The following is a 26759-nucleotide window of genomic DNA, read 5'->3' as shown; positions in this document are numbered from 1 at the left end:
CCTCAAGAAAATTCTTACTGTGAGGGGGCTCCGTAAGAGTTTCAGTGACTATAATGTCAAGATTTGTTTTTCACAACTGATAAAACATTCTCTTGTTGTTCAGTCATGAACAAAAAAATATATGAAATGGTCACTCAAAGCATTGTTCCATTTAGAAGAAAAAGTGACACTGAATAAAGTAATCAGATTATCATAAAGAGCAGTCACATGAGCACCTTATATAAGCTTTACTCATGCCACAAATTGTTCCAAGAATTTACCTTAGAATTACCTTATTATATCATGAGGAGATTATGATGAACATAAAACCTAGAACTGACTTAACTACTTGCATTAGCTGAAAGCCACACATAAAAAGAAACACATAGAAGCATTCATTTAGGGGAGCTGGAACTCTTCTTGTGGTTAGTACTAGCTACAGAAACAGAAACATAAGGTTTATCAAAGTGGGAAATAAAATTAACAGGGTCGACAAAATGAAAAAAATTCTTCTACATATTGTTTTCACACATCCATATGTTTCACCTCAGAGGAACTGCCTCTGCTGAGGGATGCTTGATGACAGCTCTCAGAACCAGAAGTTGACCTGGAAACCAGGCACAAATATTTATCAGATAGCAATAAGGTTTTGATGGAGTCTGGGATGAGGAGTTAAACATGGAAGCAGTTTCAGACATGAAAGAATGAAATACTCAATAATGCCTTCTACCGGGCCAAAAAGAACATTTTGAAATCCAAGAGAACCTACTTGAATTATCTGCCTTATATGGATATCTGCTACTAAGGGCCAAAGAAAAATATTCTCAGCTACATACTTTGGAAAATGAACAATTGCCGATTCACTCATCAACTGAGGAATGTTTGTTTAAGAAAAAATGTTGATGCAATTGGAATATAAGGTAATTTTGCACTCCCCGGAATAGCAGAGAAATAAAAAACATAAATGGTTTCTTCCTTAATGTGCTCGAACACTTATTGCTCTTAGGTTTCGACAGATTTGAGGAAGCAACCCTGCAGCCAGTTTGAGGCCTGAGTAGAGATTAAGACTGTAAAGCAGGCACAAAACAAATGGGGTACAAATATCAGTTTCATGAAAGTTACTCATCACAGTAAATGTAATATGTAATGTAATGCCACCAATGTTGAGCTCAGGGGTTTTGAGCAGATTTTTCCATCAGAAAAGCCTGAAGAAACTGAAGCAGTACAGGAGTATTTAGCAAATGTGATTACTCAGACATAGACATTTAATCACACTTTTCTTGCCTGAATTTCACAATAAAGGTACAGTGATTACAAATCCAACAGAATAGACTGTATTAATACCAACCGAAGTGTACGGAGGTCCCAAATCTTCACACCATCCGTGACTGCACTGGTAAGGAAGAGGTTGTATGAATTGGGAGCTTGCGTGCTGAACATGGAGCCCTGTGAAATATACACAAAAAACAAAAATAACTAGTCAGCACATGCTTGACTGAAATAGGTTGTAAATCAGCTTCTATTATTGTCCAGTACTGGAAAATGTTGTTGCTGGTGACATTCTTAGCACATTGGAGCTGGAAAGAAAACTGGAGTGGAAGCAAAATTGTTGTTGTCTTTGTTTCAATTTCCATCTTTTATGTACCACACTGAGATAGGCTTAAGCTATAAACATAGTGTCCACTGCACATCTATACATAAATTCCATATATGACTTTCACACCAAGGGATCAGATGATGGGTGGAGTGTGTGTATGAGATGGAGAGAGAGAGAGAGAGAGAGAGCAGCAGGGAGGGTGTTTTTTGTTTAGATTTCCATTGAGAGTGTGAGAACGGGAGTCTGAGAGGGCATTTCCAGTTCCATTTTCCGAGAAGTCCTCTGCTCTGATGAGTTCCAGGTGAATTTTGCAGAAGAGGCGATGGAAATTTGAAGTGGTAAAAGCTGCTTCACATGCTGTAGTTCCTGATGTTTGGTCCGCCTCAGGACGAGAAAGCAAGAAGGGGGGAAGAGTGATGTTGTGTGTGCAGTCTCCAGGCAGGAGCAATCCCTCTGATCCACGGGTATTAACCCTGTGGGCATCCAAAGGCCCTCAGGCACCCAGGCGGAGGAACCCACATTGACGCAATAGCCAAGCTGAAACAACACACTGCAGGCTTTCCACAATGTACGCCACACAATAGCTGGCGTGACAAAGAACAGGCACCTCTGGGTTGAAGGAGTATAGTCAGCTGTGTGTAAGAGTGCATCGGAGTTGAATGGGTTAATGCATTTAATCCATGGCACTAGCTGCAGTGTGTCCAGCTAATCCAGGCTGGCCTGCGTGTCAAGTATGCACAGGTCAACACGCAGAAGTGACTAAAGTTAACACCCCAGGGTCAATGGGAATATGCCTCTCTCTTGCACAAATACACACTTTTCTGTATTCCAATAAGTTATATAAGCATCTGTAAGATAGTTCAAAATTTCCATAATTTTTGTGATCAAAATTAATGGTTTTGTTGCTATTAGAAAGCTGGCAAACATTCATATGACTATATATGGAAAGAAACCAGGACCTTCATTTCACTGTAAAATGTAATGTGATAGTTACACAGAAATGTAAATAATATGCAGAAAACCCAGACTTGAAGGCATGAATTTATTACTGATATTTATAGTTTCATTTTGAGTGATGTATTATTACATTCTTCATAGCACTATAATGGATATGGATACAGGCCCAAGCTGTCTACTTGTTAGACACCAGCAAATTGGGCCCACATTGGTCCAAGACAGTGATCTGGGAGTAAGGCCACATAAACCCAAACTGCATCATGGAACAGCATTACTCCAAGGCCATCATCCAGCACACAATCTCCTCCTGCCATCTCCTACGGCAGTCTTAATCCTGATGCACCAGGGATTCACATTCAAACACTCAGCAAGACGAATGATACTGATGATGGCATGTCCTGTCTGTCTGTCATGGAAATTTTTGGGTAACCATGACATATTTTTTTTTAACCATGACCTTTTCATTCACACCACAACACAACACTTTTATTCCCTCAAAGACAATCTGTGCCTTATGCAACTCGCGCAACGCTCATAGATGTCTTACGTAACGCTATAACATCTGCCAAATAGTAGACCCTTTAAGAGTAAGATGGAAGATGGGGCTCACACTACCAATTGATGCCAAGCCATGCAAATTCTTTGCTGTACGGGTCAGGTCTAAACGTCACTCAGTCTGTCTGTGGAGGGACGAGATGTCTTTGCCTCTATCCATTCACAAAGGTTAGAGGTTATCGTATGTTTTAGTCAAACTACAAATGAGAAAAAAAAAGTTTGTGAAGCAGATTTGACAAAACTCAGAAGTATAAGAAAGTTATATGTGTGACTTTTTGAAAATAATAAACATTTGTCTTTCAGTAATTAAAATGATTTTAAAGTGCTGTTTTCAGGATACCAATGTGTAGGGGTTAAGGCAAACTTTTAAGATTAGAATGAAGAAACAGTGGAACAAATGTAATGAAATAACTTTGCATTTTAAGAATCAATTGCTGTCTTCATGGTGTAAGAAGCTGCAGATTGTGAGATTAAAAACAATACTGATATTTTAAATTTTAAATGGTTATTTGTTCTAATCAGTAACAGTCACAATAGAGGTAAAACTTGCTCAATGGTTTCCAGTTTTCCTAAAATGTTATTGAATTCTGTTCAAGCCATGGGAAACTGCCATCTAGAACTATTTCTCCAATATCCATGCTTATTAAATTTATGAGAAATAATCAGACACATCAGATGCTGCTCCATGTACTTTACAATCTCTGAAGAATCAATGCATATAAACCACACATTGAACAAACTTCATATACTGTATGTCACTTCACATACGCTGTCATTATTGATGTTACATCTTTTTAAGAAAAAAAGAAAGATAATATAATACATAGTAGACTTTTAAATTCCTATTTGGGCAGTCTGTTTTTTCACAGGAACATTCAAATGGCCTCACCTTGTTCAGTGTAATGCAGTGGATGGCTCTGCTGTGGGCATCAGGCAGCTCTGAGGCAACTGTGCCCTTGTTCATGTCAAATAGTTGAATGGACCGATCTGAACCACACACCAAAACGATGTCTGAGACAGCTTTTAAGAAAAGTTACAACATGTATTATTTACAAACTATAGGTCTGCTGTAGATGAGCTGCGGGATATTTAAGTGTTTATGATGTAAAATGTTTAAAAACACTTTTTTATGACGTGTATCTATGCGGCCAACATTCCAAGAAAAAAACAACAACAACAACAACATATATCTGATCAATAACTTATGTAAAGAATGTCAGCTTTCCCTCATTCGTCATGGGCCAGCACTAGAAGCTAGTGCTGAGCTGAGTAGATAGCTGAATACATCAGTTTGCTTTCTTGCAGACAGCTTCTATCATTCCATGCTGTGATGCAAAAGTATATAGCTTTAGCTATAGCTAAATGTCAGCAGTTGTCTGCACATTTGCAAACTGTTGTATTTAGCCTTCAAAAGAGTCTTTTATGCTTACCTCTGACACAATATCTGTCTCTACATGGAAAAAAGAAATGTATAAAAATAAAATATTAATATTTCTAAATAATAATAATAATAATAATTTCTATTTAATCAGTTTAATGCCATGTTAAATTCATGTGGATTCTAGTATATTATACGTATAAGTGAGAGTCTCCTTTTACATGGTGTTCATTTATACTCTGTTTACTTCTCTAAAATAAATCTCAGTGGGGTTTTGAATGACACACAAATTAATTGTTAATTTATATAGAAAATCCAGACTTAAAATATAAAAACCTTTGTAATCACTGTATATCCATTTTCCACTTGGCCAACGCCAAGCACAGTGGTGCAAAATAACTCCTGACAGGATCTCTCTCATCTCAATGCAGCTCAGTTCAGTGGATTTATTGGAAAGCAAATGCATTGTAAACCCTAACAAGGGGTTGGAATGCAGACAATCCTTAAAAATTAAAGACACCTAAATGATTTACAGGTAGAGTCAGCAGTGGAAGCCTTGAGGCAACATGTGAAGACTTTATGAAGCACAGATTGCTGTGGTTGACATGGGAGCGGTCCAACGAGATGCTCCAAGCAAAACTACTTAAGGGATAGGTTCACTTTGCCCTCCACAGCATCAATGCAGTCTAAACTACAACAATTCCTGCTGCAAGAACAATAATGACAAAAAAAGGATACAAGAGAAGAAATCATTGATTGCAGACAAGGCAGTGATGTCTGTTGCTGATGTCGTCGTAAAGCATCTTGCCAATTTGACGACACTCCGTTGCTGATATCTAAGAAGAAAAAGAAGAAGTTGCATCATTCTCTAAACCAATAAAGGTAACTATAAGATCAAAACGTTTAACTAATCCCTTTGCACACCTATCATTCTTCATCTCAGTCTGAGCTATACAGCTGCAGGAGAGACTTCAGTAAGAGGCACAACCCTTCACAACTGATTTCTGCTTTTGTTTTTACTGACTGAGTGAGTGTTTCCCATTCACAAGACACATCACACAAATAACTACCTAAAAAGGAAAAAGATGAATAAGCAACATGCACTGCTAAAAGAAGGTATGGGGGGCCTTTATTGTCATTTCCCTGGCCTCCAGAATAAGCCATGACAGCTTACAGTAAAAAGTCAAGCAGTTTGGGTGGTAATGAGTGTCAGCAGTGTCTGTGGTAGCAGTGAAAAAAAGCCAGGCCCCCATCAAATCAGCAACAAAGCCTGCTTCCTAAATAGATCACATAAGTCTTAAAAAAGATCAGTCCTTTGATGTATATTCCCCTTTTTACCTGCATTTCAATGTTGTTGCAATAGATGTATTTGCATTAGTAGTCATTATTACAAAAGTTGGGTGACTGGAGGTGAAAAATGGCAGATGATTGGTTTGAACCCCCCTTCCGTGCAAGTGTTGTTAATGTTCTCTAATGAAAGGCACTTAACCCCCAATAGGTCAGTGTGGCTGTTTAGAGGCCAACCAGACTGTGGTTCTTCTGTGCAGCTTTGAGGTTTGAATGTATGCCATTGTGATTGTGTAACACAATTTGATATTTGTTTTATGTTATGATGCTTCTCTAACAAAAAACTTCAGCCTAAATAGAGAAACTGCAGTTGCCTGGACACAACCACAATCTGTGAGGCCAGTACCATGCCCTACATTTCTTTCAGCTGTAAGTTAACAAATATTAGAAAACAAGAAGTACAAGCAGTAAATACAGTATATTGCAGTAAAGGTTATTGTTGATTCCCCATTGCTACATTGTCTTAAACACTAATAAACATGCATTTCTGCTGTTAACAGTGAAAAATTTCTCCAACCCTTGCAAAGCAGCTGGACCAGACTCTGTCTTTCCATCCACCCTCAAGCACTGCGCCGATCAGCTGTCTCCAGTGTTCACGGACATCTTCAACACCTCACTGGAGACATGCCATGTGCCAGCCTGCTTCAAATCATCCACTATCATCCCTGTACCCAAAAAACCAAGGACCACAGAACTTAATGACTACAGACCCGTCGCCCTGACCTCTGTGGTAATGAAGTCTTTTGAACTCCTTGTGTTGTCCCACCTCAAAGCCATCACAGACCCACTCCTGAACCTCTCCAGGATCTTGTTTGTGGATTTCAGCTCTGCCTTCAACACCATCATCCTAGCCCTGCTACAGGACAAGCTCTTCCAGCTGAGTGTGCCTGACTCCACCTGCAGGTGGAAGCAGCATGTGAGGCTGGGGAAACATGTCTCTGACTCCCAGACCATCAGCACCGGTTCCCCCCAAGGCTGTGTTCTTTCCCCTCTGCTCTTCTCCCCGTACACCAACAGCTGCACCTCCAGTCACCAGTCCATCAAGCTCCTGAAGTTTGCAGACGACACCACCCTCATTGGGCTCATCTCTGATAGGGATGAGTCTGCCTACAAGTGGGAGATTGAACACCTGGTGACCTGGTGCAGCTAGAACAATCTGGAGCTCAATGCTCTTAAGTGGAGATGGCTGTGGATTTCAGAGCCCAGGTCCACCCGCCCCCATCACTCTGAGTAACTCCCCAGTCAACACTGTGGAGTCCTTCGGCTTCCTGGGCACCATCATCACCCAGGACCTCAAGTGGAAGCTGAACATCAGCTCCCTCACCAAGAAAGCCCAGCAGAGGATGTACGTCCTGCTGCAGCTGATGAAATTCAACCTCCCAAAGACAATGATGGTGCACCGCCATCACAGAGTCCATCCTCTCCTCCTCCATCTGGTACGCTGCTGCCACTGCCAAGGACAAGGGCAGACTGCAGCGTATCATTCGCTCTGCCGAGAAAGTGATTGGCTGCAATCTACCTTCCCTCCAGGACCTGTACGCCTCCAGGACCCTGAGTGAGCAGGAAAGATTGTGGCTGACCCCTCCCACCCTGGACACAAACTGTTTCAGACACTCCCCTCCGACAGTTTCTTTCCGTCTGTAGCCGGCCTCATCAACAAGGCCCGGGACCCCCACTGACACTGACTCATTATAGACCCCCTATAAAGTTTTTCACAGTTACTTGTAAATATGTTGCACATTGCACATACTGTAATTTAAATAACATGTCGTAATATTGTACATATTCTTTATCATTATAAAGAATATTATCTTTATTATCTTATAATATTTTTGTTTAATATTCTTTAATATCTTATTGTCAATTTATATAGTTTTATAATTCTTTATATTTCTACTATGTTTATTGTCAGGCATCAAAATACCAAAGCAAATTCCTTGTATGTGTAAACCTACTTGGCATTAACACCGATTCTGATTCATCTGATTAGACAAATAGCTTCATTTGACCACCCAGCTATGGCCAGGGTGTTCAATTGTGTTTCATGTTTCAAGATTCACCAAATGAGAAAGAGAACTTTTTGCCCAAACTCTAGTAGTATGAGTGTTTTCTTTGCATTGTATAGACCAATCCAAAACCCACAGCTAGTTTATGCATCACTATCAAGTATACACGCTGAACTGTTCAGTATAACAATCACTTGTAATTACCTTTTGATGTCCTCACGTGTAATGTCCACATTATACAGGTTCAAATATAGATAGGGTCCAGATGCCAGAAGCAGAAATTTGTCAAGGTAATAAAACTGAGCACTTCTAATGGGTTTGGAGAACATACTGTCGCCCTAAAGGAGAAAAGAAAAGAGACAAAAATCAAGCTAATCTCTTGAAATTATTGAGACATTCATGATGCAAGCAAATATATTACTAAAATAAAAAAATATAATTTTATTTAATAAGAAGAATAACTAATAAGAATACATTTCATCAATCTTCTAATTGTCTTTTTTTATTGGGAACATCATTTATGCTAACAAAGACACAGTTTTGTCTAACTACATGCTCCATATTGCCTGAAGGTGATTTAAAGCAAAGTCATAGCTTAATTCTGATAGCAATAAAAAGCTGTAATAGTAAGTGCTGTACACCTCTATAGCTTTTTAATTGCTCAAATGATACATAATCTGCAAATACTGTATTGCCTGTGCACAATTAAACCCAGAAGAATAAACTTGTTGGCATTAATGGTAGAGCATGTAAATCTTGAATGTTTGCTCAATTCAGATATCCCTTACACACTCTAACAACCAATGTCTCCTCATTTCTGTCTCTTCATAGTTCATAGAGAAGTTTTTCACACCATGTGGAAAAAGAAAAGAAAGAACTCAAAGAAAATCTGTTCCAAAAAAGGAGGGAGTGAACTCAAGAAAAAGTATCCGCATCAGAAACGTACTGTGTAGGACATTAACATCGTTCTGCCCTGACAAGAAATGTTAAGAATACTATGTGGTCATTTGAGGCTATTTCTTTCTAGAGTTTTCAAGTATAACTGTGCAAAGCTATTTGTAATTCTGGCTCACCCCAACAGAGCTCTTGTCCCTGAAAATACTTGCTTTTATAGCCAAGTTATTTCACAAGAGCACCAAGCAGTCAAAGGCTGCAGGCCAAACTCAAAACAATCTCACTGAGTGGAGCAAAGCAGGGATGGTTAGCATCAGCTATGGGGAGACCCCAGAGTTTTCACTTGGCATGGGGAAGTAGACACACTTCTGACTGTCCCATTAAATGTGATACCCAATGAAGTTAAGGAGGGTCTGCATATGATCAGAGTTTTGGATGCTCAGAGTCCAGCAGATGCTTTAAATGACAAAGTCACTCTCTTTGAGCCAAGAAACACACTATTTCATCATCCCAATTCATTTGGCTTCCTCTTTTTTAATTCCATGAGCTATTCTTATTAGAAAAAGGAAACATTCAATGAAGCAAGTATTATATCAATGTGTCAAAGATATACTTTGAACATTACACAGAAATCCCCCCGTTATATAGGTGCTAATGCATTACAAACACAACAAATTAGATCATTTTCATCATAGCATCTCCTACCTGCATTACACCTCTATTTAATAATACAGTGCACCTTTTCCATTACCCTTAATACACTATACATCTCTTAATACAGTATGCAACTTTATTGCAGAATCCAAACCTGAGACGTTATACTTTGAAAGCATGTTCTTGAGAACAACAAATGAAAATGTGAAGCAAAACGTTGTGGATACAGTAGCAACCACTTTTCATTTAAGTGTGGCATCATTGCCTCATTTACAACACTGCAATTAGGGACAAAATCCTTCCAGCAATCACAGCCGTCTTTAAAGACAGGAGTGAGAGTGAAAAATGTGTACACCATGTGTCTGTAGTTATTTTGGTTTACTTCTAAACCAAATGGAGTTTTTAGATGTTCAGAGTGAGGACATTTGTGCAAAAAATTAGGCCACTCTGGCTGGTCCTCATTTCACTGTTTTTTTTATTGTTAGGACATGGGCTTAAAATAATGAGTGAGTGAAGGTTTGATTGAGGCTTAAGGTAGGGCATGTAGTGGTGATGTTTAAGATTAGAGTGATAGGGACTTAATGAAATCCATAAAAAAAGAAAAAATACATGAGTACAAGAGTGAATTCACGGGACATTTACCATGATAACGGCAGGCTCTGGGCTGCCATGGGTCCAGATTCGTAGTGACTGGTCTTCTGACGCACTCAGCCACCACTGTCTGTTGAGGCTCCAGCTCACACTGCTCACTGGCTTTTCATGCCCTGCATATAAAGAGAGAGGTTTGAATATCAACCTGGAAATACAGTGTGTGGCTGTAACATTTACTTTTATGGTACTGTTCAGAGTCAGGCAGGCAGAGTGAAGCGAAGAGGCTCATGGTGACCGACCGGTCACCTCAACTTCTGTCCTCTTATCTCTGCTGCCCCCTTGTGGAGACTGTGTTCCTGCAGATGCTTGACATTCATGGATGTCCTTTTCTTTGCCTGTCAGTGTTGACTTCAACAGTGTAGTGCAGAATAGTGAGAAATTATATTAGTTGGTCTCAAAAGACAATGTGTCCTTTTCATCTTTCTTTTTCTACCATCACCTAGGTTTTACTGTCTGACAAAAACAAAGACAGCATGTTTTGAATTCTTGCTTTGAAATATTATCAAACCACGCTTTTCTGGTAAAAGTGATAGCTGAGTAAGTGAATATTTGGATTTTCCTCGAGTCTTTCATCTTTAGCTATGGACCCATTTCAAAGTATGTTAATCAGATTAGCCCAAATAAGGCAGAACTAAATCCAAGCTGAGGATAAACTTCTTAGTATCAATGTCTTCCTTGTCTCCTAAAAACATCAGGAGTAAGATCTTAACCTTGAATAGCTCTAAAATGTGATCGGAATTTGTGAGGAGTCAATTAATAAAGCCCTATAATAAAACACATCATTAATATTGTATAAAATGAATCATTCTTTTAGTGAATGAAACGCCAACATTCAAATGCGCTGCTGACAAAAACACTGAGGTGGCTGAGGGCAAATACTGTTTAACCCAGAGGTTTTTAAGGTATGGATACTCATGTCCACTTCATGCACCTGTGTAGACAGTTGGATTGCCAGTAAGAGAGGACTTGTACATTAACACTGAGCTGTCGCCAAGACCACACAGGATTTGTTTTCCGTCACCTGGGAGAGACAAGGAAACAGAATTGTTTTATTAGGATTTTTCAGTCAACAGCTGATTTATTATTACCGAAAATATGAAAGCGTTTTTTAAACAGCGGGGAAGTGAAGTGCTTTTCTGAAACAGGAACATTTATCTTAAAATGTAATATAATTCTCTAACGACAACAATGCACTGTTCTTAATTTATTGCCAAATTATTGTTTTACCTTAATTCACCCTTCCAGTAAAGGACGGACAAAACTGTATGCTGTATATAACTCTTTTCTGTTCTTTACTGCTGTTAAAATATAAGGAATTCAGACTGCGAGAAACCGAATAGTGCAGTTGCAATGACACTTACTGTGAATCCAGTCAGTGTCCATCAGGCCATCTCTATTAGAGTTTTGAAGAATGTACAGTCTCCATTTCTCACTGTAAATCTCAGATCCTTAAACTGTTGTCCCTGTCTACTCACACTTCTTTTTATTACTACTTTGCCTGAGAGTTATCATTATCTGTACTCACTTCTGATTTGTAATGTTTGAGAAGAAGGTAATACATTATGATTTTAGAATTTTCACAACCTTACTATATTATTATACTATGTTTTACATATTATGGTCAGTATTGCAGCAGCAAAATTGTCTCACCTGAATATTGAAGGCAGTAGACTGGTTTCTTGCCAATAATTAGATGAATGTGTGGAACAGTAGGTGCTGCACTATCTGCTGGATAATCTCTGAGGAGTAAACTGCTACATGACAAAAAAGAAGTTTAGTATTATTTCAACATTTGAAAATGTTCTCAACATTGTATTTTAAATGATGGGAATGCTTACGTATTTCTGGTAGTCTTTTTAGAGGAAGGATTCTTCTGAATATTTGTTTTAGGTGAAAACATAATACTTCTGAAAAGCAAAAAAGAAACAAGAAAGAAGAAAGAAACAATCCCTGTGATGTTTCATGTATCAGTTTATTAGATTTTTTGGATTGTTGCATTGAGAAACAAGCCAAGCTATTAACAGATCAACCTCTGGTGTTGAGTTAAATGTCAAACAAGCCTGCAGGGTTTGTTAGGAATGCCTAGTGGAGTGAGAACTCTGACTGCAAAGACTGTAACCATCATTTCCAAGTGTCTCCTGGCGGAGGTTAAATAAACCCCATTCAAAAACCCTGAAAAAATTGTTGAGGCGTGCTTATGACGTTCAGAAATAGTTACAAAAATACAGAGACATTTCCACAGTTCCAAGACAATAATCCATTATTTAGGCAGGTAAATGTAATAGCTGCATAAAAAGCCTACTCCAAATATTTAACAAATACCAACCTGTCAAAGAGCAGTAACTCAACACCCGTGTCTCTCCAACAAGGAAAAGCTACACCAATGGTAATCTGTGTTTGTTCTCGCCGTCAATCGGTTTCTTTTTTTTACTGTAATCCTTCCTCTGAATGCCGAGTTTCTTTTTTATCTGGAGCATCAGAAACTTTTCTTGGACGCTTCTTAGGTTTTTCCACCATAGGCTCCGTCACACTGCTAGTTGCTGTAGCCTACTCCGTCTCTACGGTTACTCCAGAGCCATGTAGACTCCAGTATACTGCAATATACAGAGAGATTTACCTGGCGGTTATAGGCTTATCAGTATGTGTGAACTTGTTTGTCAAGGGCTTGAATGTAACAGATGTTCATTTATATGTAAAAGTCCCGCACTCCAGCTTTATCATGGTAAAAACTTTAGAACCTTCTGGTGAAAGCTGGCAATGAAGGAGATGAATGTGTGACAACCAGTCAGACCAGAAGGATCCCAGAGTCACATTACTGTTAGTTCAGACTGAGGGGGTAATTCAGTCACCAGGAGGTGATCCTCCTGGTTGCCTTCCTGAGGTTGCACTGAGGATGACCCATTGGGAAGAGTGGATCCTGGACACCAAGGACAAGAAGTTGCAGGAAGTACATCTAATAGCTAAGTCTTGGAGTGCCTGAAAATCCCCAGAAGAAGCTAACCAAAAAATTCTGGGGAAAGAATATCTGCTCTGCTTGCCCCTCTACCCCCATTAACCTGATCTGAATGAGTGTTAAGTGCCCTATGACCTATAAGTCAAGTGCTATGGAGTTTCGGAGATAAAGTCAGAGAGGCCAGATTGAGGTGGTTTGGACATGTTCAGAGGAGAGACTGTGAATATATTGGTAGAAGGATGCTGAGGTTGGAGCTGCCAGGCAGGAGGTCTAGAGGAAGACCAAAGAGGAGATTTATGGATGTAGTGAGAGAGGACATGAAGTTAATTGGTGTGAGTGAAGAGGATGCAGAGGACAGGGTTAGATGGAGGCACATGATTCGCTGTGGCGACCCCTGAAAGGGAACAGCCGAAAGGAAAAGAAGACTGTGATATTTTATTTCTCTTGTTGTGAAGCACTTTGTACTTTGTTTTGATAAGTGCTCTATAAATAAAGTTTTATTATTATTATTATTATTATTATTATTATATTATGTTTTATCTAAAGTGTTTTACAGTAACATGTGTGATACATTTTAATATGGGCAGTCCTGGGAGACATTGAAACCATAACATTAGTGTAATGCACCTATTGAAGTACCCCCATTTATGAAAATAAAGAAATCCAAGAAAAAGGAAAATTTACTTAGTTGCTCTATACTCTCATCCAATTTTTGGACAATGCAATGAACTGTAATTAGATTTTCTATTAGGCAAAAAGGTTACTTTGTGAACCTACCTTGGGGCACTGGTATATCCAGATGACTTCACTTTCGAATGGAAAACCAGAGGCTGCTCCTTTATTCCTCCTTTGTATAAAGATAAGGTGGTCAATTAGACACAGACTGACAAACACAAGCACACGCATGAGTATAAATGATCTACAGTATGTATGTCCAAAACAAAGACAAAAGATGCTAAAAAGAAAGAGTCCCATTTACAAATGAGTAGATGTTACAATATGAGTCAAAGGTCTAAAGGAAAAAAAAAAGACTTATTCAGTCATTATTTTCCATAATTAGGATAGAACTGACCATTATACTGTAGTGGCTTTTCATGAATTATACTAGGAAAGGAAGATACAATATTATTGGGTGACTACTCCGTGCATCAGCCACAAACTGTGGGATGGTTCATTCTGCTCTCTGTTCGCTGTCAGTGCCTTTACTATATTACAATGAGCTCACTTTTTCCACAACCATTGAAATGTGTGAGTTTTTCCAAAAACTGTTCTCCTGTCAAATACAGGCAAAGTAAGAAAAAGTCACATCATCTCTGAGTGGCAATTTAGGACTTTAGTTGCATCAGAATAAAAAATACTGATTTGGTTTACAGCCTTGAGTCCAATTCACAACACTAGTCTATCACCTAAGCAAAGATTAACCTATAAAAATGTAATTTCCCCAGGATTTGTTTAGCATTAATTTGTCAATGAATTTAGTTGACTAACCAAACTACAAGTAAATCTGGGCAAATAGTCTACTGTGAATTTCTTTCCATGCAGATATATATTTTACACAGCTATTGTTTCTTTGAGTGACAGCAATTCATTTTCTAAGGTTCTGCAGTTTAGTGACAGATTGTTATTGAACATGAATCTGAAAAACACAGATTGATTGGTGCTGCAGTGTGATTCAGTCACAGTGATGTAATTTATTTACTCATGAAACTGATGAAACTTTATTTCATATGTCAAAGGACAGATGGCATTTGAACTTTTCTTCAAAGTCTTTTGTAAAGGAAACTCCATAACAGAATCCCTGATGGCAATCAATAACCATAAGCAAACCTATGGTTAATAACTTTATATCATCCAAAAAAACCCAGCAACATTATACAGTAAACAGGCTCACTTGACTGTGAATCATTTACCTAGTGTTTGAGTGCTAGGTGCTATCAGTTCTTAGGCTCTTGTGTAGGCACAGTCCCAACACAATAATAAATTTAATGTGAAACCAACCAGTCAAAATAAAAAAGGAACACATCTGGATCTTTTCAGTCCTCTCTTATCTGGGAGTGCTTTTCATCTTTGATCAGCAGCGCCAATGTTCACATCAGCTTTGGCTTGAAGAGTATTTTTCTGTAAAGAACACTTGACAACCTCTGTTCCCTTTTCCTTGGATTTTGAATTGAAATTTGAGTTTTTCTAGGTACATGTTGTTTCTTTATCTGCCCCAAAGGATATCTCTGTTGATACTATTCATGCTGTGCTGTTTCTGTAACAACAACAGTCTTATTTCCTTCCTTCATTCAATTTAAGATTTTTTCCATGAAGGAAATGTAAAATCTTCCGTGAACCTGGTCCACTTAGGTCAAATTGCTATTGTATAGTATCAATCAGTGTAAAAAAGTGCATAACAAATGTGCTATTGCTTTTTTAGCTTGAGAACGTAAGGTCTACATGGTTCTACCAGTGTTGCTCACATGTAGAACCATGGTAGAACCATGTAGACCTTTCGTCCATTCCTCCACTGTGTTGTGTGTGAGGTGGGGTACTGGAAGTAGCTTTGATCCAGAACAGATTATATGCAGGAAACTAATTTCAGGCCAGAAATCTAATTACCTGGCATCACAATCACTTGGCATACTTGGCATACTGGTCATTTAGTTTTATGGGGCAGTAAAAACTTTATAATTTACGCTGACTTTAGACTAGACGCTATTTGAGTTTCAGACAAATTTCCATATTGAGTCGTATCTGCGTAAAATGACAGCGGTTTGTGTGCTCCATTTACAGCTCTCATTATGTAAGACTTAGTCTATGTTGTCTTAACCATTACAGAAAAAATAGTCTAATAATACTTAAATTTTTCAATCTAGCTCAAAAGATTAGGATGTTTAGCTTTGAATGCAACAATTGCTACAATAAGGTTATGCCTGCAGTCACAGAGTACATGAGGTAGGCTAACTCTCTGCGTTCGGGTCTGCACCTATAGGACTAAAAACCAACCAAAGTGGTTGTTAGGATGGATGGATGGATAGATGGATGGATGGATTAACAAGACTTAAAATGTACATCACTTTAGTGGTTTCTGTGATTTTAAGAAGTGACAGTGATTTGTCTTACAGTTTGGGTTGCCTGTATTAGAAGGGACAAGGCTCAGGCCAGGCACAGAGTTTATTCTAAAATAAACCACTAACTCTTGTTCTGAGTCAGAGAACAGGAGATGGCAAAACTCAGACCTCCCTCTGAGTTTGCTATTGAATGTGGCCCAAGAAAAAGACTAAATAATTCAAGCTTCTAAAACTGTATAAACCATAGCAGGCATATATGTCTCTAAGATATTGTTTTGACTGTAACCAGAGTCTCTGGCATGAGTTATTGCCTCACTGAATTGTGAAAAGTGGGGCACACAGTAGGAGAAAGGAGCGAAAGTAGCAGTAAAAAGATATCAGAGGCACAGTAACTGAAGACTGACAGGAACCACCAATATGGAGTCAAACTAAGGGTCTGACAGCAATAGAATTCATGTAGCACCTGAAGAATATGCTGGCCATGTGTGTAGCATACTGGGGGGAAATGTACAAAGAAGACAAAGAATGTACTACTACATGTGGCTATGTGAATAAAATACTAACCACAATATCAAACTTTAATAGAGGGCTAGATGTGAAGTAGATTCAATAAGGTACTCTGTACTGTAGTGGCTGTAAAGCCATGGAACAATAGTTAGAAGCGTGAAACACTTTCCTCACTTTCAAACTCGACTAGTCAAGGCCTCACAGTTCCCTGTGTCTCACAGATTGTTTTTCCCATCTCACTCTACCCAAAACTAGCAAAGGGGTTCTAATAAGACTGACACTGATGCTTAATGCACTATGTCATCATGTCAAAGTAGGCTGATGTCTTGCAGCAGTCATTCAGATGATATTGTAGATGTTGTATTTTTACATAAATCGCCTGTCTCTCCTTTTGAAATTGTTTAATTTTTTAGACATTGGTGATATTTAAGGACAAATTAAGGCACCCTTTTTAAACAAAAGTTAGATGTTCCTGACAAATAAAAACATTGAAATGTCAATGTTTCAATTTCTTCTGTAGTTTTATGTTTACTGTTACTAATCTGATCACTTTCTATGGAAAACAAAGATACATTCAAAGTGAGTTCTAAACATACAATCAAGGCCATTCAACGCTAATTGCTACTTTAGTAGTTCCTGATATCCTGACTATAAAACAACTTAATCCAGGCAACAAGACTCAGGCATTACACTTCAGACAAGTGACATCATGCAAAACGTAATGGCAGCTGATTATCATCATCTCAGAAAGCCAACAGTCCTGGTTCACTTCATGCTTGTGTTATATGGCAATGTGACGTGCCAGCAGATATCTAATCTGCACTCACAGTCCTTTTTAAACGCTCAGTCAGACTTGTGCAAGATGTACAATGGAAGATCATTTTCCTTTCCAGGAGTCTCAGAGGTTTATGTTGTAATTTGTATACAATTCTGCAGATATCCTTAAGAATACAGTGATGCATGGCGGCATGTTTTTGGTCTAACATTGCAGTCACGCAGCACCTCTAGACTCCCCTGAAGATCCCCTACATAGTCTGGCACTGGCAGCTCCCTTCACTCCAGCTGCAGGGAGTCCGGCTAATGCTGGCTTTCTCAGCACTAACTCTCTGTAAGAGCAACATGTTAAACCACAGTCTACTGTACTCTAAGTCTCCAGCAGAGGAGTTTCAAGCTGCCAGATCCTAATGATACACCAAAGAACCACAAATAGGCTCACTTTACCTAGGAATCCACTACTGCAAGAAGCAACCGTACAACAAACTGGGCTAATAAGTGAGAATTTATCAGTCTAAATGCGTTGTACTCTTACTGTTGCATTGTTTGATGTAACTGCCTATGTGGCAAATGAAAACTGAAGCAAATCTAATTATGAATGCCACATCAACACATCCCACAATGCAAAGGATGGAATCCTTTCCATCCTCTATATTTACAGATAATGAGGAGGTTCTCAGTAGCTCGTGTAATAGCCAAACAGACGTTCTATAAACCTACAATAAGTACAATTTAAGAGAACCGTCTGTGTCCAAGCAAAACAGACAACGAGCCAGACATAAAATGGAAACTATAAAATGGGTCATACTTTTAAAACCCAGAGACATCAAACAGCAGTAGCTCACTTTTTTATTTTATGTGCATGAGCATAAGTGAGAGGTGAATGAGTGTTCAGACAACAACAGGGCTGCTGACCTTTCTTTTTAGGATGGTTGGGCTCCTTCTTCTTTAACTCAACATTCAGAGGAGATTCAGGCAGTGGAGGAGAACTGAAAACAAGGGAGGGGGGAAATGGGGAGGAAAAGAGTTACTGGAAAAGAAGGAGCACAGCATTTTCCACCATTATGGATTACTAGTCCTAATTCTCAGTACCATGATATTGTTGAGTCATGAAAAACCAGATGGCAAGAATGGCTATAACAGGCCAAGTTAATATGGAAATGTCAGAGTCAGAAGGAGTTACAGGCAGGAGGCCAACTGAAAAACTGACATTCGTCAGCGACACTCATATGTCCTATTGCTGGTGAGGTCAGGTGACCAGTGTCTGAAAGAAAGAAACAAGTCTACAAGTGCACTGTTTTTGCAAATTTTAACAAGCTGACGTGATGATGCTTCGGCTCATAAATTGCAAATTTGTTAAAGTAGAAAAACACATAACGCTGATGAAATTATCACTATTTACTGGTGCTGCTGGATTTCGCTAAATAATCATTTATGGAGGTACAGGTAATACCTGAATGTATTTCATTCCTTCCCCAGAGGACACTTTTAAAATTTTGGCATTTATAAAGCGATGTTATTGTGAGAGCAATAAATATGATTTTCTGGATTAAGGAGTACATCCAGTACAGACTGCTTTATTAAAACTCATGCAGATTGAAAAGCTTAGACATATAAAACATTTTCACTGAGTTTAGTCATTCACTGAGCAGAGCAGTTCCAGACTGGAACCAAATGATTACGTGAGCTACAGAAAAGCAGTTGTTTTCTCTTACTTGTGTCTTCTGACTGTTTCATGATATGGAATGTACTATTGCCACTGAATAAACAAATGACAGAATAACAGAATATTATTTACAATGCAATCAGCTGAGATACATACTGCTGTATTTAGCAGGTAGTGGGGTTCCAGCCCCTGCATGCTATATGCCGGGCCGAAGTGTCCCTGAGCAAGATACAGACTTTTTACTAAGGAGCTGATTTTTTACTTTGCTATATTGAAGGGATATTTGTCCTCTAAGGGGTCAGCATACTTTAGCATCACCAAATATTTGCCTTTAACTCCAGGTTTACCTCGGGAACACCGAAAAGCCTTTACCACAAGCCCAGATCCTCCCTAGGTCACACAGACGTAACTCCAACAGGACCACACATGGAGTAAACAAAGAGGTCACTAAAAACACCATCTGTGTGACAAGGGATTCAAGATTGAATGAATATCAAAACAATTGTATTAGTCCATAATTGTTCTAATAAGAGAAATGAAAAATATACATTTATGAATAGTGTTCAGGAAAATAAAGGTAAGTAAGGGTGTTGTGCTTTTAGCTTGCGCTATGGCCCTGTTTACATTTGGCATTAACATGCGTCTTTGGTGATCCGATCACAAGTGGAGAGCTACAGTACAGGTGTGAATGCACCCAAGACGCATTGAGGATGCATGGAGATATATACATATGGCCACATTCTTTAAGCAGTGTGTACGCAAATGTTTCCTGGACCACACTGAAGGACCGCCTACTCAACTGACGTCCTCTGCATAAGCTGAAGTACTTATTCATTCACGCACCAAAAGCATCATATTAAAGTGTGAAACAACAAGAAGAAGCCCCAGTAACAGGCAAAATGGATTCTCGTGGATGGAGTACACACAAAACACGCTGCCTGATGTCCTCCGGCAAGCAGCCAGTAAAGCTATCTCTCCTAAAGCTATCTGTCCTGATGGACAGATAGCTTTACTTGTTGCTAAAGTAACTGCTAACTATAGCTGCCGTTAGCTAGTTAGCTCAGTTAGCCGTGCAGCTAGCAGTCCTATTAACACTAGCTAACACTGTGCTCCAAACTGGGAGCTCAGAGCACCGGAGGAGTGTTGGTGTTTACACCGCTAGCACATGAGGTTTGGACTGCCAGGAGGAGGAAGTTTAATTAAAAAGCTTTATTTAAGATTTAACGCTAATAGGCTAGCTGCATGGCTAACTGAGCTAAGTGAACTAACTAGCTAACGGCAGTCACAGTTAGCAGCAATGAGCGATTACTTAAGCAACGAGTAAAGCTATCTGTCCATCAGGAAACTCCATAAATCAGAGGGAAAACCAAAAAATATTTTCTATTTTTGTAAAATATGATCCAGTTTCACCAAAATCATTGAATAAAGTTTTAAAGTTGTGTTTTTGTACAAGTTATAAAGTTGTGTTTTTGTACAGTAATCAGTGAGGCCGACCCCAAGAAATGCTCTGCTCCGGTGGCGTCGATCGTTTTTCCAACCTAATTCAGTAACAGTAAATTCATCAAATTCAGGTTAAAAACAACAACATTTCAGTCTTTGCAAATGGAAATTATGTACGTATTTGTTTATATATAGAGCAGGGAAGTGAGATCCAATCACAAGTAGTCACTCGAGACGCACGTCAAGACGCATTCTAATGCCAGGTGTGAACCGACGTACTTGGAGCTGTCCACTTGTGATCGGATCACCCAAGACACATGTTAATGTCAGGTGTAAACAGGGCCATAACACATAATTGTTTCTCTGTAGGAACCAAAGAATATCACTTTCCTTCAGGAAGCAAACCACAGTCAAATCTAATGCTAGAGTGGATTCCATAAATTGCTAATTGCAGCGTAAAAAAACACCAAAGTTTAAGTACAGGAGCACCTTAAGGGGCCGTTAAGACGTTGCGTCTTTTGCACGCACAACTTCATTATTTTCAATGGAGAGCCGCGACAACAGAATTCAAAACTGAAAGCAATGCATTCACATGACGCGCAGTTTTTTCGGGTGTGCCCGTGGCGCACCAAGATGGAAAAATCTCTACTTTTTCAAATGCACCGCAGCTCAAGTGACAATAATTAGCCAATCAGCTCCACAGGACTTGCTTCACCGTCTGTCCAAGGATGTAACAACATCCAGTTGAAAGGTCAGCCAAACTGAAGTAACTGAAGATGGATGAGCGACTAATAATACTCATTCAGACCGCTGCAGACTACTTGTGATTTGGACCAGTTGCTTAGTAACGACAGGTGCGATAGTAGCACAACTTCCCAAGCACCTTGGATAAAAGGATGAAAGCAGCACGGCTGGAGTTCTCCATGCAATTTTAGACGTGACATCTGAACGGCCCCTAAGACAGTCAAAATTAGTATATGAAAACAAATTCCACAATAAACAAAAAATTCCACAAAGATCCAATTACTTAGGGATTGATTTCAGTGGTTCATATTATAGTGAAAAGGATTTTTATAAATTCAGTAGTAGTTCATTTTTATGTGACTTTTATCATCATAAACTGACAAGACTCACTAGAAATGGCAAAAGCAGCCAGGCCTGCACGTTCTTTAGCAAGTGGTCTGACAAAGGATCACGTGCAACACAAGAAAAATCTGATTAGGGATTAATTACTGAACAAGCTTCCTTAGTCCATACTATATTATAGGCCAAGTGAATGATAGAGGTCCAGTTGAAAGGACAATTCAGTGCAATGTCTTACTCAGGTCTATCAAGATATTATTGGAATTACTCACAGAGTTATCCCACCATGGAGAGATGGACCACGACCCTGCCATTGTGATGCTCAGGTTGGGGTAATCTATAAGAATCAGTTATGGGTTAGGCTGGATTCATTTTCCAGTTCATATGTATCAGTTGCTGTACATTATACAAAGAAATTGACATAAAAAATTATTTGGAAAATCAATATAAGCAAACATATGCTATCGTTCTATACATATCATTAGAAGACATATATACATACATACACATAATGTATATATATATACATATATATGTACATACATACTATATATATATACATATATATGTACATATATACATATATACATATATACATATACATATATATACATATACAAATATACATATACATATATACATATACATATACATATATTCATATATATATATACACATATATATACATACACATATACATATATACATATATATATACATATATATACATATATATATATACACATATACATATACACATATACATATATATATATATATATATATATACACATACATATACATTCACGGGGGAACAAGGGTTCGAATCCCCCTCGGAGCGCAATGAGCAATGACCCATAATCCAGTGTGGGTCCTTAGGCAAGACCCTTCACGCTGCTGCCTACCTGATGATGATGATGAGGGACAATGAAATACATGACATGCCGGCTCAGACGTCGCCCGGCCAAACAAGGTCTGCGTCAGGTGTTGGGGAACCAGGTCATCGAGACGACAAATGGGCTACTGGAACAAGACGGAGATGGGCGAGATGCGATAATAAGGCTCTGTTGGAATGCTACTACTCCAGTAACCCTAGTCAGAGGGGTTACATGCACAGGATGTGGGATGAATGGTTACTTCGAAACCCACAATCAAGGCTTACGGCGAAGCAACTAGTAGCTCAGTGTTCCAACATCCACAAGCGGCAACTGCTATCACAACTTGAGATTGACGAGGTACAACACAAATGCTACGGCAAGGGGGAGCCAGGACTACAGGTCAGAGGGGAGCAACCAGCAGCTCCCCAACCAGAGATTGGGTACGAAGCCCAAGCAAGAGAAATCACGCTGAACGAGGCAGCGACTGACCTGAAAGATATGATCATGGCGAGGATGAATACAAGGCAACCCCGACGCCAACTACAACGGCTAAGTGAAGTACCATCAGAAAGTCTCCTAGAAGATGTGAATGCAGCATTGAGAGCGATCCCTACCACAACCATCACTGAAACCAATGAGCTGATATACGCCTCAGCAGCAGTGATCCTAGAGATGCTTGGCTACAAGAGCAACCATGGGAACCATGAGAGACAATACCCACCATGGAAACAAAGGTTGGAGGCAAAAATCAAGGAGGCCCGGAGAAAAGTGAGCCAACTGACAGAGGCTGAGAGAGGTGCAATGAGAAAGCAAGTACCTGAAGCACTGCCAAACAAAGGCTCCAAGCCTTGGCCAGCCGCCTAAAGAGATACACGAGAGATAATGAAGCCAGAAGAATAAACCGGCTGTTCGCAACTCAACCTGCGAAAGTGTACGCTCAATGGCAGGGTAATAACAGCAGAGCAGACCCACCAAGGCTGGAAACGGAACAGTACTGGAAAAGTATATGGGAAAGGGAGGCATCACACAACAGCGATGCACAGTGGCTTGCCGCCCTGAGAAAGGACCACAGCAACCTCCTGAACAGAATCCAGTCACCATCACAGCGGCAGACATCCAAGAAAGAGTCTCAGGTATGAAGAACTGGACAGCACCGGGCCCTGACAGGATCCACACCTACTGGCTAAAGAAGCTCACTGCACTCCATGAGCGCCTAGCAGCACAAATGAACCAGCTGCTAAGAGATGGGACGCACCCTGAATGGCTTACCGAAGGGCGCACAATCCTGATCCTGAAGGATCCCGCAAAGGGTACAGTCCCATCCAACTATCGGCCAATAACCTGTCTCTCCACAACATGGAAGCTCATGTCAGGCATCATCGCGGCTAAGATAAGTGGACACATGGATCAATACATGAGCAAAGCACAGAAGGGCATTGGCAGAGGAACCAGAGGAGCCAAACACCAACTCCTGGTTGACAGAACAGTCACCCAAGACTGCAGAGCCTGGATTGATTACAAGAAAGCATATGACTCAATGCCGCACACATGGATCACTGAATGCTTGGAGATGTACAACATCAACAGGACTCTAAGAGACTTCATTGCGAACTCGATGAGGCTGTGGAAAACCACCCTTGAGGCCAATGGCAAGCCACTTGCACAAGTATCCATCAAATGTGGCATATACCAAGGAGATGCTCTGTCCCCACTGCTGTTCTGCATAGGACTGAACCCCCTCAGCCAAATAATCAACAAGACTGGCTATGGATACCGACTCAGGAATGGGGCCACCATCAGTCACCTCCTCTACGTGGATGACATCAAGCTATACGCTAAGAGCGAGCGGGACATCGACTCACTGATCCACACCACCAGGATCTACAGCTCTGACATTGGGATGTCATTCGGGCTTGAGAAGTGCAGTCGAATGGTGACAAAGAGAGGGAAGGTAGTCCACACAGAAGGGGTCTCACTCCCAGAAGGAACAATAGCAGACATTGAGGATGGTTACAAGTACCTTGGAATACCACAGGCAAATGGCAACCTCGAAGAGGCAACAAGGAAGACGGCAATGGCCAAATACCTCCAACGAGTAAGGCAAGTCCTAAGAAGTCAACTCAATGGCAAGAACAAGGCCCAGGCAATGAACAGCTACGCCCTGCCAGTGATCAGATACCCTGCGGGAATAATAAGGTGGCCAAAGGAGGAGATACAGACCACAGACGTTAAGACGCGAAAGCTCCTCACCATGCATGGAGGGTTCCATCCCAAATCCAGCACCCTGAGACTGTACGCTAGCCGTAAGGAAGCCGGCCGTGGACTAGTGAGTGTGAGAGCCACTATCCAGGATGAAACATCCAAGATCCACAAGTACATCCAAGATAAGGCCCCAACAGATGACGTGCTCAGGGAATGTCTCAGGCAATGGGGAACAGAGGAAGACGTGCTGGAGGAAGGACCATCATGGGAGGACAAACCCCTACATGGGATGTACCACCGAACATAACTGAAGTGGCTGATATCAAGAAGTCCTACCAATGGCTAGAGCGGGCCGGACTGAAAGGACAGCACAGAGGCACTCATCATGGCTGCACAGGAGCAGGCCCTGAGCACCAGAGCAATAGAGGCCCAGATCTACCACACCAGACAAGACCCAAGGTGTAGGCTGTGCAAAGAGGCCCCTGAGACAATCCAGCACATAACTGCAGGGTGTAAGATGCTGGCAGGAAAAGCATACATGGAGCGCCATAACCAAGTAGCTGGCATAGTGTACAGGAACATCTGCACTGAGTATGGACTGGAAACCTCGAGGTCAAAGTGGGAAACACCTCCAAAGGTGGTAGAGAATGACCGAGCCAAGATCCTGTGGGACTTCCAGATCCAGACTGACAGAATGGTAATGGCGAACCAGCCTGACATCGTGGTGGTTGACAAACAGCAGAGGAAAGCCGTTGTGGTTGACGTGGCGATACCAAGCGATGGCAACATCAGGAAAAAGGAACATGAGAAACTAGAGAAGTACCAAGGGCTCAGAGAAGAGCTGGAGAAGGCCTGGAGGTGAAGGCAACAGTGGTGCCCGTGGTCATCGGAGCACTCGGGGCAGTGACCCCCAAACTGGAGGAGTGGCTACAGCAGATCCCTGGAAGAACACCAGACATCTCGGTCCAGAAGAGTGCAGTACTGGGAACAGCGAAGATACTGCGCAGAACCCTCAAGCTCCCAGGCCTCTGGTAGAGGACCCGAGCTCGAAGGATGAGACCACCCGCGGAGGGTGAAGGACAAAGTTATATATATATATAACTATATATATATAAATATATATATATGCTGAAGATGTTCTATGAGTCTGTGGTGGCCAGTGCTATCCTGTATGCTGTTGCATGCTGGGGCAGCAGGCTAAAGGTAGCGGACGCCAACAGACTCAATAAACTGATCCGCAAGGCCAGTGACATTGTGGGGGTGGAGCTGGACTCTCTGGCAGTGGTGTCAGGAAGGAGGAGGAGGAGGAAGCTGGGTAAACTACATGCCATCTTGGACAGTGTCTCCCACCCGCTCCATGACATGCTGGTCAAGCAAAGGAGCAACTTCAGCGGAAGATTCATCCCACCAAAAAGCACCACAGAGCGCCACAAGAAGTCATTCCTGCCTGTGGCCATCAGACTCTTTAACTCCTCCCTCTAAGGGTTAGTCTGTTTGACCCTAGGTCACTAAACTGGACATTGAGCATTACATCGCCGCCATAATTAATAATAATTGTGCAATATTCTGTGTACTACTTCCGTGCAATATTAGTTTTCCCTTGTTAGTTTTTTCTTATTTATTGCTACTGATACTATATACCTCAATTACTCTTCGACAGTACATGCACCTCCGCTTATTAATATTATTTATTACATAAGTACTTATTTTGTATGTTAGACTGTACTTTCATCATCAACCAGTAAACCCACTTGGTACTTGACACTTAGTTTATCTTATACTTATACCGACATGAAACTTAATTTATTTCTGACCTGTTTTATAGTGTTTATAGTGTATCATATCGTTTTCTAGAACTTTCTCCTGTGTGCACTGACGTAAAGACGAGCTACTGTAACAAAGAGTTTCCCTACGGGGATCAATAAAGTATTTCTGATTCTGATTATATATATATATATATATACACATATATACACACACATATATACACATATATACACACATATATATACACACACACACATATATATATACATATACATATATATACATATATACACATATACATATATAAATATACATATACATACATATACATATATATACACACATATATACACACACACATATATACACACACATATATATATACATATATACACACATATATATACACACACATATA

General features: G+C 40.2%; 1 protein-coding gene across 7 annotated transcripts in view; it reads right to left on the bottom strand.

Annotated features, from left to right (window-relative positions):
* Positions 1 to 26759, bottom strand: part of wdr27 (WD repeat domain 27) — a 55425-nt gene that overhangs the window by 22592 nt on the left and 6074 nt on the right. For 2 of the 7 annotated variants that reach the window (XM_044214675.1, XM_044214673.1), the window contains exons 10-21: positions 21767 to 21831; positions 19319 to 19431; positions 18221 to 18294; positions 13749 to 13818; positions 11857 to 11925; positions 11669 to 11772; positions 10950 to 11039; positions 10010 to 10131; positions 8024 to 8157; positions 5205 to 5302; positions 3978 to 4099; positions 1328 to 1425 (exon numbers count right to left, since the gene is read on the bottom strand). In XM_044214675.1, coding sequence (XP_044070610.1) covers positions 1328 to 1425; positions 3978 to 4099; positions 5205 to 5302; positions 8024 to 8157; positions 10010 to 10131; positions 10950 to 11039; positions 11669 to 11772; positions 11857 to 11925; positions 13749 to 13818; positions 18221 to 18294; positions 19319 to 19431; positions 21767 to 21831 — 1159 coding nt within the window. Of the gene's footprint in view, positions 1 to 471; positions 587 to 1327; positions 1426 to 3977; positions 4100 to 5204; positions 5303 to 8023; positions 8158 to 10009; positions 10132 to 10949; positions 11040 to 11668; positions 11773 to 11856; positions 11926 to 13748; positions 13819 to 18220; positions 18295 to 19318; positions 19432 to 21766; positions 21832 to 26759 lie in introns of those variants that run through there. The other 5 variants (XM_044214679.1, XM_044214674.1, XM_044214677.1 and 2 more) reach the window with 5 other exon arrangements.

This window comes from Siniperca chuatsi, linkage group LG11 (assembly GCF_020085105.1).
Source record: "Siniperca chuatsi isolate FFG_IHB_CAS linkage group LG11, ASM2008510v1, whole genome shotgun sequence".
Classification (NCBI taxonomy): domain Eukaryota; kingdom Metazoa; phylum Chordata; class Actinopteri; order Centrarchiformes; family Sinipercidae; genus Siniperca; species Siniperca chuatsi.
The sequence above is the reverse complement of the archived record's forward strand: the minus strand, read 5'-3'. Positions and strand labels throughout refer to the sequence as shown.